Source organism: Arachis hypogaea, chromosome 4 (genome assembly GCF_003086295.3).
Source record: "Arachis hypogaea cultivar Tifrunner chromosome 4, arahy.Tifrunner.gnm2.J5K5, whole genome shotgun sequence".
In the NCBI taxonomy this organism is placed as follows: Eukaryota; Viridiplantae; Streptophyta; class Magnoliopsida; order Fabales; family Fabaceae; genus Arachis; species Arachis hypogaea.
The window spans coordinates 125,015,999-125,029,217 of record NC_092039.1 but is presented as its reverse complement, the minus strand read 5'-3'; the positions used below and the strand labels follow the sequence as shown (position 1 = coordinate 125,029,217).

The following is a 13,219-nucleotide window of genomic DNA, read 5'->3' as shown; positions in this document are numbered from 1 at the left end:
ATGGAATTCATGTAAGTTGTTTATGCTACTGGTTATTAGCAATGGAAACAAGATTTAACAACAAAAATTCAACAATAAAAATTCCATCATTCATTTTAATCGGTTCAAAACAAGATACAACTTAGCAAAATTTAACTAAAAAATTTAATAAATAAATTCAGTTCAATACAATAGAGAAGACTCAATCATTCAGATAAAAGCTCATGCTTTAGTATCATTTTAACAAAGTAATTACAATTTACATTGAACAAATAAAAAAAACAACCAAACAGAGTATAACCCAGCAATAGCAGCAGAGTTAATTATTCAACAATAGCATTAACAGTAGTAAAATCCTAAACCCTTCGATCTGAGCAGTTGAGCGCCACAGCGAGTAGACAATGGCGAGCAGGACGGCCACCAGACGACGACCACTGTTATTCCTTCTTCTCCACTTCACCACTTCCTCAGAAATTAAAAAGAGCAGCAGAAGAGTTTTAACAACACAAAATCAACAATTTAATTTCAATCCACATTCAGAAATCTACTAAACAGAGCATAAGGCCAGGTTCATTAAACTAATTGCCACCACCAAACATTCCCATCATGTCTTTTGCAGATCCCATCTGCTTCATCAAGCTCTGTAGCCCGCCCATGCCACCTATTTGTTGGGCATTCATGTTTCGAGATAGGGCACTCATGTCACCCTTCTTTGGGAATTTAAGCCCTTTCATTTTGCTCCGGATTTTTGCAAGACGCTTGTATCCTTCAAACATCTCCATTACTTCCCTTACTTGACGACCAGAGCCCCGAGCAATTCGCATTATCCGAGATTCATTCATGATCTTTGGGTGTGAACTGTCCAACTCTTCATTTGTCATTGAGTCCATCATTGTCATGTAACGCTTAATTTTTGCCTGGCTTTCTTTCTCACGGCCTTTTGGCATTAATTCAGCACTAAATCCTGGAAGCATGGAAAACACCTGGCTGATAGGGCCCATTTTAAGTATGTGTTGGAACTGCTCATACATAATCCTCAAGGTGAAGTTTCCTTCAGACAGCTTTTGAAGCAGTTCTGGCTGTTGATCCATAGGAACGACTTCATGAATTTTGTCCATAAACCCAGACCAATCACCCATGCCTAACAGTCGGCTTACAAAAGGTTTAACATCAAAAACTTCAAACTCATCCATGTGTTCTCCCGTTCCAATGAATATGACAGGACTCTTTGTTGCCGCAACAGCACTAAGAGCACCACCACCCTTTGCATGGCCATCCATTTTAGTAACAATTACAGCTCCAACTGCAACACTCTGCTTAAACGCTTGAGCCTGATCAAAAGCAGCCTGACCAATACTGCTATCCATAACAAATATGACAAGATCTGGTTTCGTTGCTTCTGAAACTTGACGCATTTCTTCAAAAAGAGCAGCTTCTTGTTTGTGCCGTCCACTGGTATCAACGATTATGAGATCACAGTTTTCTTTTTTGAATCTTTCTACACCGTCCACAGCAATTTTCACAGGATCTGACTCCATGTAACTTCCATAGAAAGGGATCTTAGCTTTAGTGGCATTTTGCTTCAATTGATCAAATGCACCAGCTCTGAATGTATCTGCACATACAAGTGCTGGCTTCCAGCCCTTCTTCTGATGATAATACGCATACTTTGTACAAGTTGTGGTTTTTCCAGATCCTTGTAAACCAACAAACATGACGACACTTGGCTTCCCCTTTTTTGGAGTGAAAGAAGGCTTCCCAGCATCCAGAATTTTACATAGTTCGTTAAACACAGCTTGTTGAATGATTTTGCGCTTGTTGTGACCAGCGGCGAGATCTTCGAGGTTGACAATCTTCTTGATGTTGGTCTGCATGTCGCACACCAGCTTGAATTGAACATCGGCCTGGATAAGAGCTCGCGTGATCTCGTTGAGGCACTCTTTCAGAACCTTCTCGTCGATCACCGTCGCATTGCTCATCTGCTGGAGAGCACGCGAGATGCTCCCCCCGAGCTGTGCGAGAACCATCTTCGCGTCTTCCGATCAAAAAACGCTCAAGCAGAATCTGAGGACCGTTCGATTAATCGATCAATCTATCGATTCAGAAATTGGGTTTAGAGAGGGTTTGGATAGCAAGGGTGGGAGGAAGACGAAATTACAAATTAGGGTTGAAAGAATGGAGGAAAGAAAAGAATAATAAAATTGGAAAAAAATAAAAAAAAAGACGAAGAAATTTAATTAATTGTTGATTGATTGAAATTGTGAACTATAAAGATAAAATTAAATATATATAGGTCATTGACCTATATAAAAAGATAAAAGTAAATAAAATATACTTGTTGAATCTTAAATTTTAGAAATAAATTGACTATAAATTTAAAAAATATATTTTATATTTGATATTATATAAAAATAAATTATTAACTAAATAAAAAATTAAATAACTAAAAACATACATTTAATAAAAATATAATTTTATATTTTAAAATATTAAAAAATACATTTTAAAAATAGATCGTCTAAACATATTTTTATTATTTTCAACATTTAGAAATAAAGTATCTTTTAAAAAAAATTAAATGTAAAAAATTGAAAACAAAAATTATTTTTAAAAAATAAAAATAAAAAACAAAATCTAAACTTATTCTTAACAATTTCTTTTTCTCTTTTTGTGAAACATCCAAACTTATTATTGTTTAAATAAAAAAATTCAATATGATCAGAGATGGATGAAGCACTGAAACTGATAAAAACTGTGCCAAATTAAAGGTTTAGGTTAAAAAAATGTTCAATGAGAGCAAAAAAGTATAAACTCAAATTTATTACTCTTTTGAAGAGCTAGTTATAGTCGTTAAATGTTACAAGACTATTATAACTTTTTGTTCCAAAGTCCAAATCTGTACTTATTAGTCTTGTTTTCTTCTACAACAATCATTATAAGAAATCATATTTGAAGAATTGAAGTGTATACTTTTCAAATCGAGATGAAAATAGGCAAATACATGTAAGAGAAAGTGTAATTACCTAACTATTTTGGGAGATGATTCACAATAATACAGTTACCAAAAGAAGCAATACCTAATTACCTATGTTACTTCAACAATTACCAGTAATCACCACATGAGCAAATCCCATTCCGAAAATGATGAAACCGGTTTATATCTCTAACAACAATTTCTCTCTGCACAAATTTTGATATGACCTTTATGACAGTATGACAATCTGTGCATATCCGGAGATTCTTAATGATACGTACAGAACTCGCCGGTGGAATTCGAAGCAGACCATACGCCAGTGCTAGTCTTTCGCTATGCACCCACAATAGACGTTCCTTTTCGGCATCCTCCACATCAAGCAAAACAGCATTGCAATCAGGAATATATCCTGCTTCCCTGGTTTTCTTCTTTAACCATTCAAGCATTTCATATATTACTTTATTCTCTGGATGAGAAGTATCCCCCACAGTAAAATAATGTACCACACCTTGGTTCTCAACCCAGCTTAAGCCTGGTTCCTTCTTCACTCTTCTCTTTTGCATACATTTCCTAACCGAAGCAACTTTGTCCCATCTCTTTGCAGTGGCATACATGTTTGACAGCAGCACATGGGTGGCATCATCATCGGGCTCCATCTCAAGTACGCGCTGGGCACAGACACTTCCGAGATCAATATTCTTATGAATAACACATGCACCGAGCAGTGCACGCCACACCATAACACTAGGATCATACGGAATTTCTCCGATGAGCTTCGCTGCTTCATCAAATTGGCCTAATCTTCCAAGAAGCCAAACCATGCAAGTATAATGTTCTATACACGGCTCAATGCCGTAGTCCTTTAACATGGACTTAAAGAGAGCTTGGCCTCTTTCTAACAATCCTGCATTGCTACATGCAGAGAGAACACCAACAAAGGTTAATTTATTAGGTTTTGAATTGGACTGCTGCATCATGTCAAATAAATTTAGAGCCTCCACACCCAAGCCATGCGTGGAATATCCACAGATCATAGCATTCCATGACACTTCATCTTGTTTATTCATCTTATCAAATATCACTCGAGCATCAGTAATTCTTCCGCATTTTGCATACATATCTATCAAAGAATTTGCAACTACAGTATCCTTGTTATATGTGGTTTTGATAATTAAGGAATGAACCTGTAGCCCTGGCTCTAGTGCTGCTAAACTAGCACAGGCACGGAGAACACTTGAGTATGTCACTTCAGTTGGCTGCACATCATATTCAAGCATGCGTATAAATATATTCATTGCTTTCTCCGCCTCCCCAGATTGAACATAACCAACAATTATGGTGTTCCATGTAACATCATTGTGCTCTGGCGATTCCACAAATAACTTTATCGAGTTCTCAATTTGACCACACTTGGCATAAACATCCATGAGGGAATTTGACACAAACACGTTCAAGAGAAGACCGACTTTCAGTACATAAGAATGGATTTGCTTTCCCATATTGGGCAGGACCAAAGAGGCACAAGCTTGGAGCACACTGGCGAATGTAAAATTGTTAGGGACAACAGATGCTTGCCTCATACGACGAAATAACTCCAAAGCTTCCCAACTTTTGTCGCTCTGAGCATACCGCGCTATCATCAGACTCCATGGAATAAGGTCATTTTTTGGCATTTCTTCAAAAAATCGCTGTGCTTCAACAATCTCTCCTGACTTAGCATACAATTCAAGCAATGCAGTACCAACATAAATATCCCGATTATAGCAAGTTTTTAAAGCACTTCCATGAACACTTTTCCCCACATCATAAGCTTCCAGACCAAGACAGGACTTGAGAGCACCTGAAATGGTGAAATTGTTTGGGTTGTACCCCATACTCCTCATCTGACAAAAAAGCTGCAACGAATCCTCGTAGAAGTGATTCTCAGCATAGCAAGAGATCATCCCAGTCCACGATACCATGTCCTTACAACAAATGCCATCAAAAACTTGACGAGCAACCTCAACATTTCCACAAACAGAGTAGGCATCAATAAGGGCAGTCCCAACAAACGCATCAGTGTGATGTCCAAGCTTATAAACACACGCATGGACACTGCAGCACATAGGAGTCCAATCCATGCTCACAAGCAACTTAAGAATAGTAGTAAAAACAAACTGGTTTAGCTCATGTCCTTCTCTAAACAACCTGTGCTGGAACAAAAAAAAAGCATACAGATAAGAGAACAATCAAGAGAAGCAAAAGAACCCCTGAAAGATTCAAACTTTACCTGCGAATCAAGTGAAGAGCATGGTGGAACTGCTGGGAGCGGGAGAAGCCCTGTGCCAAGGTGATATAAGAGATGGTGTTTCTAAGCGGCATTTCATCGAACAGTTTCAAGGCATCGTCCAGTGAATCAGATTGCACATACGCGTTTAGTAGAATGTTCTGAGCGAATAAGTCCAAACAGGCGCCTCGCTTGAGAGCGTGGCAGTGGAGGCGCTTGCCGGCATCGGCGTCGCCGTCTTGGATGGTTCGTTGGAGGGTGCTGGCGAAGGAATGTGAATCGAAGGCGCCCAGGCATGGTTGTTGGGAGGAACAAACGGAGAAGTAGCAGCAGCATGATGCTGTTATGCGTGATAATCTTGTATAAAGGAATTGCGATTTGATGATCATGTGAAAAATCTATCACTTTCATATTTTCATAATTTCATTTACGCTTTGCTTTGCCTTCCAGAAAAATTTGTTTCAATCTGTTTTTTCCCTCCACTTTCTGTTTGTTTTGTTTATAAGCTTATATATGGACTATGGAGTAAGGACTTCCCCTATTTGGGGTTTTAGGACTTTTCGGTTTTCAAAAATCGTAAGTTAAAATTAATAACTGAAGAACCAACTTGGTCCAGTGGTCAGCTCACTCGTCCGCTGAAATAAGTGTTGGAATTCCAATTCTGCACTATGCATGCAGCAACTTATTAACCAACGACAGACCCTTAAATAGAGTTTAGATAACCCATTTTCAATATATATTTTACATTTATTAATATATATTTTATATTTATTGATTTTAATATACATCTAACATGATTTTTTTTCCTTATTCTTATTTTTGTGTTAAAATGTTTTAAAATTGTTGTCTACAACTTTTGGATATAGTACTGGACTACTGGAGAAAGTAATGAGAAATAAACGAAAATTATAACGTGAATTGATAGTAAAGGATTAATGTTCAAGGCAAATATCAACTTCTTCTCGTGTGCAAATAATGTCGTTTTATTTTTTTTTTTCTAAAATAACATTGTTGTTTTGTTTTTAGCACGAAAGAAATTGCACGTTTTTATGTTAAATCCATAGTTAAATTATTAATCTTATATCTATATTATTTGAGAATTATATCTTGTATTAAATAATTTAAACTTGGTGTTCTCTGTCTCATTTTCTAAGCATGTTTCTTTACAAAAGATTATACTACTAGACTAATCACTAATTATTAACCCATGTCTTCATTCTTGACAACTATCCAATAAAAGTGGATATATTCTGGGAGGAAAAAAATATGAAGCACATGAAAACCTTTATATATGACGAGGCCATTAAAACACCAAAGCATCTCAATGGCCAAAATGAATCCATTAAAACACAGTTCTATAACCTAAGGCAATAATGTACCTTTCTTCTTCTACAATCACAACTATGAAACTTGTAAGCTTTGTATGCAATTAGTAATTAGTAATTTGATATAAGATAAAAAGAAATCCGGTCACTATCTATAGAAGTGTTCAGTTTTGACTAGACAAACAGAAGAGTCCTTTACTGTGTTTGAAACCATAGCATCATTTTAACCTCTCTTACTATAGTTAACTTGAGCAATTTTAACATCTGTGTTCCTCAAATGAACTACTACCAATAGTCAGCACAGGAACAAACTCCATCTCTAAAATGGTGGAAGCGGTTCACATCTCTAACAAGAATCTCTCTATTAGCAAACTTGGAAATGAACTTTGTAACAGCATGACAGTCTTCACATAATCTCAGGTTTTTTGTGATCCTTATGGTTTCGCCTTTTGCAGTGTTAATGAGCCCAAAAGCCACAGCAAGCTTTTCACTGTGTCCCAATAGAATTCTTTCCTTCTCTTCTTCATCAAGGTCATAAAGAACTACATCTGTTTGTGGGACATAACCCCTCTCCTTCATCTCGGTTGACAACTTAATTAGAAAAGCTCGGAGCTCTTCTATTTGCGGATTACACTCGTCAACAGAGTTAAATGAATATATTTTTCTTTTGACTTCAGTCCAACTGCAACCAGGAATCTTTTGCAGGCTGCGAGTTTCCAATAGCTTCCTCACATTCTTTACTTCATTCCACATCTGAGCTCCTGCATAGACGTCTGCTAAAAGCACATAATTGCCAGCGTTAGTAGGCTCCAACTCAAAAAGCTTAGAGCTTGCTCTCTCTGCAAGTTCGACATTACAATGAATCCTACAAGCTCCAAGAAGCGACCCCCAGACCGTGGGTCCAGGCTCTAATCGCATATCTTCTATTACTTTAATGGCTTCATCTAACCTGTTAGCTCGACCAAGAAGATCCACCATACAAGCATAATGCTCCATGCCTGGATGTATCCTGTACTTTCTATGCATAGATTCAAACAACATCTTTCCTTCCTCAACAAGGCCAGCATGACTGCAAGCACCCAAAACAGTAATAAACGATATGTAACTTGGTGTAACTCCTTGGTGGATCATATTTTCAAAAATTTGGATTGCTTTCTTTCCAAAACCATGAATACCATAAATAGAAATCAAAGAGTTCCACGAAACAACATCACGCTTCTTCATATTATCAAACACTCGTTGTCCCAATGCAATCTCACCACATCTTCCATACATTGTTATAAGGGCACTAAGAACTGGGAGTATAGAATCAAGACCTCTTCTAAGTATATATGCATGAATCAACTTTCCTAATTGCAATGCAGAAACACCTGAACATGCTTGAAGCACACTAACCATTGTAACTGAATTGGGAACTGAATCGCTTGCCTCAAGCATCATTTGCTGAAACAGCTCCAACGCTTTCATGGGCATTTCATTCTTCGCATAACATGCAATCATTGCACTCCACGAGACGAAGTTCTTAACAGGCATTGCACCAAACACAAAACTCGCATATGATACACAGCCAAATTTAGCATATACATCCAACAGTGTTGTCATAACATGAATATTTGTGTCGAAACCATGTCGCAAAATATGAGCATGAATCTCTTTACCCTTTTGGAGAGGACATAGTGTCAAATCCGAAACAACACAAGCCTTAAGGACATACGTATATGTGAACCTATCTGAGGCCATCCCCATCCAGTTCATTTGACCATATAAATCTAACAGCTCCTCGCCACAACCCACCATTGCAAGTGCCCGGAAGAGTGCATTCCAGACATATATGGTTTTTTCCTGGGTTTCATCGAATACCTTGCGAGCATGATCAACATACCCTAACTCATTGTACATATTGATAAGTTTAGTGGCTAAAAATGGGTCTTGGCTGAAAACACTATTAGCAAGATGGCGATGAACCTCAAGACCATTGGAGAGTGAGCTCTGCTGCGCACAAGAATAGATTAAGAGCTCATATGTCTGCTGACTTGGATTGAGCTCACTAGACAGTACCTGAATAGCTTGCTTAAGGTTTCCCCCTCTGCATAAAGATTGTATCAACTGGTTGTTGCTGCTCTTGATGTCTTTTTCAGGGTTGGCCGAATGGTTCAGTGCAACAAAAGACACTGGCAGCCTTGAAGAGGCAAGGGCAGGGTAGCAGAGGTGACTTTGAAATGTAGCTTGGCTACCAATTTGGGAACTCTGAAGAACCCACATCAGACAATATTTTGAGAGAACAGGTTCTTCAATGCTTCTGCAATCTTGCTGGAAAAGTAGATGAAGTCCTGTGGTTGTATAGTTATGCAAGCATCCAATGCTATAGGATATCTGCTAGTCAAATTAACAAGAAAAACAAAAAACAACTCAAATGTTAAACGATTAACTTTTACATCAACTAGAAATCCAACAAGGAAAATCACAAATTCTAAAAACACCTAGTAAGCTCTACCAAAACTTTTAACTGAGGAAATGAAAAGGGTTTACTGCATCATCCAGTTTCATTTCCATAACCACTCATCTCATACTTTTACTCAACAAATGTTAATACTAAAATTGATTTTTCCCTAAGATAGGTATTAAAATTAAAGAGCAAGGACACAAGAAACTACAAACTACGGTTACATGAGCTGAGGCTACTGAGTTTCATCACTTGCATGCTTCTCGTTGCAGATTTCAGATTCCAACGATTAATAGCTTCAAGCTTCGGTTACTGCCTTATGAGTGGGTTCTAATCTCTCAGCTTCATAGTTCATACTACCAAATCCAACTCAAAATTAAGTGCTGAATTAACAAATTTCATAACAAACTGAGAAGTAATACTAGTAATTACTAAACACTAAACGATAAATCATAATCCAAAACACAAAGTGTTCATTAGCCATAACTCAAATTACACAGAACAATAGAGTAAAACAAACAACTCTAAAAAAGAAGATTATACAGTGAAGCAGAAGCTCCAAAACTGGAAAATGAAATCACATAGTGAAACTGAAGATGCCAAAAAAAAAAATCGTTACCAAACAAGTGAAAGTGTGTAGTTTGAGGAAGCAATGAAAGAAAGGTGAGGGTCACAAGCGAGACGCTAGAGGCTCCCAACGGCGGCGGCGACCGGAGCACGGCGAAGGCGGTAGATGGAGGGAAAGCAGCTGCGGTTTGTGAGTGAAACTGAAACTGAGAAAGAGTTTAGATATTTTTTGAAATATCGATAAATTTTATATATAACTCTTGGTTTATATTAATTAGAAATTAGAAATAAAAAAATCTCCAAACAACATTCTTACCTTGACTAAAGCACTGTTTTAGTCGTTAACTTTTTAAAAAATTAAGTTTTAATTTTGCTCTTAATATTTAAAATATTTTATTACATTTAAATATTTTATTTCATTCTATTTTAAGATTTGTTTAGAGAATTTTTACGGAATTTTTTTAAGTGGTTTTTTTAAAGAATTTTTTAGAAAATAAAATAATTTTATAATTAATTGTTTTATATAAAAATGGTTATCTAAAAATTATATTTAATACAATAACATAGAAGTATTTTTTATTTATTTATTATATTAAAAAATTTTGTTTTAAAGTAAAAAATCTTTTAAGTAAATCGAAATTATAGCTTCTAAAAAAATAATTTTTTATTTTTTTAATATTTTTATTTTTATTATTAAAATTTTGTTAACCACATTAAAAAAAATTCTAACGACTTAATAACATCCAAAAAAATTCTTAATCTTCTAATCAAAATTTTATTTCTTTTTAAAAAAATACTTTTTCTCTTTATTATTTTTTTCTCTTTTCCTCTTATTATTTTATTAGTTAACTCTTAAATCATTATAATCATTTTCATGACCATTATAATTACGATCTTTTTTTATTATCTAAAAAAAATTATGATAAATAAAAAGTATTTTTTTAAAAAATAATTTTGACTAGAAGACTAAAATAAGAATGAAATAAAATACAACAACCGAAAAAATAAAATATTTAAAACCTTAAACACAAAATAAAATTTAACCAAAATATTAAAGATTAAAATAATACTTTAAAAGAATAGACAAATATACACATAAAAGATCATAGGATGGACAAAATTAAACTAAAATCATTTAATGAATCAAATGTACACATAAATTCTATGCTCAGTCGGTCACATTTACGACTTCGTGAATAAAAATGTGTTTAGGGGTGGTAACGGAACGGGTAGGGGCGATTTTTTGTTCTATCCGATCCCGCCCCACCATACAGCAACCCGCATAAAATCCACTCTGCTTTTACCCGCGTGTAGTAAAACGTTGAACCCTAATCCATTCCTGTGGGTACCCGCTCCGTTCCTACCCGTCCCTATAATTATTAAAATCTAATAAATAAAATTAAATTTCAAAATTTATATAACTATCATCACATACATAACATAAATTAAAGTAAAAAGTTTAAATATGATACAATATTATTAATCATTTACTAATTATTTTACATATATTATACTTATTATATATTAAAATTATATATATTATATATATAGCGGAGTAGGTAAGGACGGGTATTACCTAAACCCGACCCCGCTCCACCCCTCTCAAAAATCTATCGCTAAAAACCCATCCCGATACGGGACGAATAATGATCCGTTCCGAACGAATAAGGACAGAATGGATATCACATATTCGAATAGTATTATTATCCCTAAATGTATTGTCCTATTAGTAAAATTGCATAAGTGTTACTTTTTCTTCCACCCTATCACTATATGATGAGTCGCATGACTATTTGGTAATTAGGTGAATGTTTAATTAATATATTTAAATTAAAAATTAAGATTAAAACTCTTTTACCTTCATCCTTCCTCTCTCTTATTGGAGAAATTGTAAAACCCTAACAAAAAAATAACCTAATTCCAAATTTTATTTTTGAACAATTACCATAAGCAACAATAAGGCATAAACTCCTAATTCTAAACAAATTTTCTGTATTGTTTTTCTAACACACTTTAGTTATTCAATAATCTAAGTAATTGTGGATAATAATTTCTTCACATATATTTTTATCCTTCTTTGATGTACTAACAGTAAATTCTATTTTTTGGGACATAAATTTTTCTATAAATTTTTTTTATTTCTTTACAGAACTATCAACTCTTTTATTATCTCCAATTTCATTAGCACATACAAAATTTTTACATTTATGTTCAATTTTCTACACAATTTAGAGGAGCAAAGGAGTAAGACAAATTATGAAACAAAAGTAAATTACGACAGCAACGCAATGCTACAATATATCTCCCATGGTGGATATATATAGAAGAAACTCTAGTACCAGTGCATCAAGTGGTGTAAACACTTACCATTATTGTAGTCAAACTAGTTTTTCTTGTTTTTCGTAATAAAGAAGAACTACAAGAAGTATTGGTATAACTAAGGAATATGATTTTTTTTTTTTTTCTATTGAGTTGTAACTATTTTTTTCTTCAGGATTCCATAATTTTTTTCAATTTTTGGTTATGAAATAAAGAAGGGAGGATGAAAGTAAAAGAATTTTTAATCTCAATTTTAATTTAAAAATATTAAACAAATATTCATCTAATCACTAAATAGCCACATTATTCACTATAATGTTAGGATGAAAGGAAACGTCACATATGTATAATTCTACTAAGATACATTTTTATTGACAAAATGGTAGATGTGACCCATAGAACGTAGAATTCGTATATACACTTAGTGCGTAATTTTATCCACTATAAAATTTTTTATGTATACATTTGTCTATCTATTATTTCCAATACTTTACTCCTCATACTTTTATGATGTTAATATAATTTATTAAGTTAAAATATTAAAGTTATTTTTATTATTAAAAGAAATCATCATATAAAAAACAAGTTTAATTTCTATATATTAAAAATCTAAAACTTAGTTGTTGAACGATCAGTTCATTTCCATGGCAAAAGTATTGGTTTTAGACTTGTAGCTCCTGTTTTGCCGTTTTGGTGCAAGATTCCAATTTAGTCCAACTTTATTCAATTTATTTTAGTGTTTTAGATTAGATTAATAATTAATTTAATTTTTTAGATAAAAAAATTTAAATTTACGTTATTACGAAATAAACCATGAAGTTAATAGAACAGAAAAAATAACATATTTAATATTTATAAAATGTTGTTAAAAATAACATATAAATTAATAAAAAAAGAAAATTAATGTTGTTACCAATTCCATAAAATACAATTTTTGTTGTTAAACCTTTTCACAATCATCCAAATTGGATTTTCTATTTGTATACAAAATCATTTAAATGGTTGTAATTTGAATTATGACCTATTATCTATATCTATAGAAATAGATGATAATTAATAGATAACAAATATCCATTGTCACAAAAAAATAACCTATATCCATGATAAAATTATATCAATTTTTAAAAAAGTTTAATTTTAATACATATTGGATCTCGTTAGGGAGACAATAAACTATTTGTACAATGTGTATAATAGGCTGTTGAGTTACAAAATGAACATTTTCCATACTATATAGAATAACCATCTGAGTACTAGGATAATAAACATCTTCCCAAAAGATTAAACTAATTTTGGAGTTCACGAATGATCGAATTCTTAACCTTTCGAATTTAGCGCTCTAATAC

At 33.9% G+C, this 13,219-nt stretch overlaps 2 protein-coding genes and 1 pseudogene across 4 annotated transcripts; all 3 read right to left on the bottom strand.

Moving 5' to 3' along the window:
- Positions 1–188: 188 nt before the first annotated feature.
- LOC112797946 (signal recognition particle subunit SRP54 2 pseudogene) lies at positions 189–3,321 on the bottom strand (annotated as a pseudogene).
- LOC112797945 (putative pentatricopeptide repeat-containing protein At5g13230, mitochondrial) lies at positions 189–5,833 on the bottom strand. 2 transcript variants are annotated; one of them, XM_025841065.3, is made up of 2 exons: positions 5,223–5,833; positions 189–5,145 (listed from the first exon to the last, which is right to left on the bottom strand). In XM_025841065.3, exon 2 carries the CDS (start codon positions 5,071–5,073, stop codon positions 3,082–3,084), a length of 1,992 nt encoding a protein of 663 aa, XP_025696850.1. In that variant the 5' UTR covers positions 5,074–5,145; positions 5,223–5,833; the 3' UTR covers positions 189–3,081. The 2 variants fall into 2 exon arrangements, with proteins under 2 accessions (XP_025696850.1, XP_025696849.1); XM_025841064.2 differs by having other exon boundaries at positions 189–5,140.
- Positions 5,834–6,637: 804 nt separating this feature from the next.
- Positions 6,638–9,796, bottom strand: LOC112797944 (pentatricopeptide repeat-containing protein CRR2, chloroplastic). 2 transcript variants are annotated; one of them, XM_025841062.2, is made up of 3 exons: positions 9,607–9,796; positions 9,212–9,343; positions 6,638–8,917 (listed from the first exon to the last, which is right to left on the bottom strand). In XM_025841062.2, the coding sequence occupies exon 3, from the start codon at positions 8,804–8,806 to the stop codon at positions 6,830–6,832; it is 1,977 nt and encodes a 658-aa protein (XP_025696847.1). In that variant the 5' UTR covers positions 8,807–8,917; positions 9,212–9,343; positions 9,607–9,796; the 3' UTR covers positions 6,638–6,829. The 2 variants fall into 2 exon arrangements, with proteins under 2 accessions (XP_025696847.1, XP_025696846.1); XM_025841061.2 differs by lacking the exon at positions 9,212–9,343.
- Positions 9,797–13,219: the final 3,423 nt, after the last annotated feature.

Excerpts from the sequence above, each read along its gene's own strand:
- LOC112797945 (XM_025841064.2), bottom strand. The coding sequence starts at position 5,608 with ATGATCATCAAATCGCAATTCCTTTATACAAGATTATCACGCATAACA. Across the intron at positions 5,141-5,222 it reads GCTCTTCACTTGATTCGCAG|GTTGTTTAGAGAAGGACATG; the intron begins GTAAAGTTTGAA and ends GTTCCAGCACAG.
- LOC112797944 (XM_025841062.2), bottom strand. The coding sequence starts at position 8,806 with ATGTGGGTTCTTCAGAGTTCCCAAATTGGTAGCCAAGCTACATTTCAA.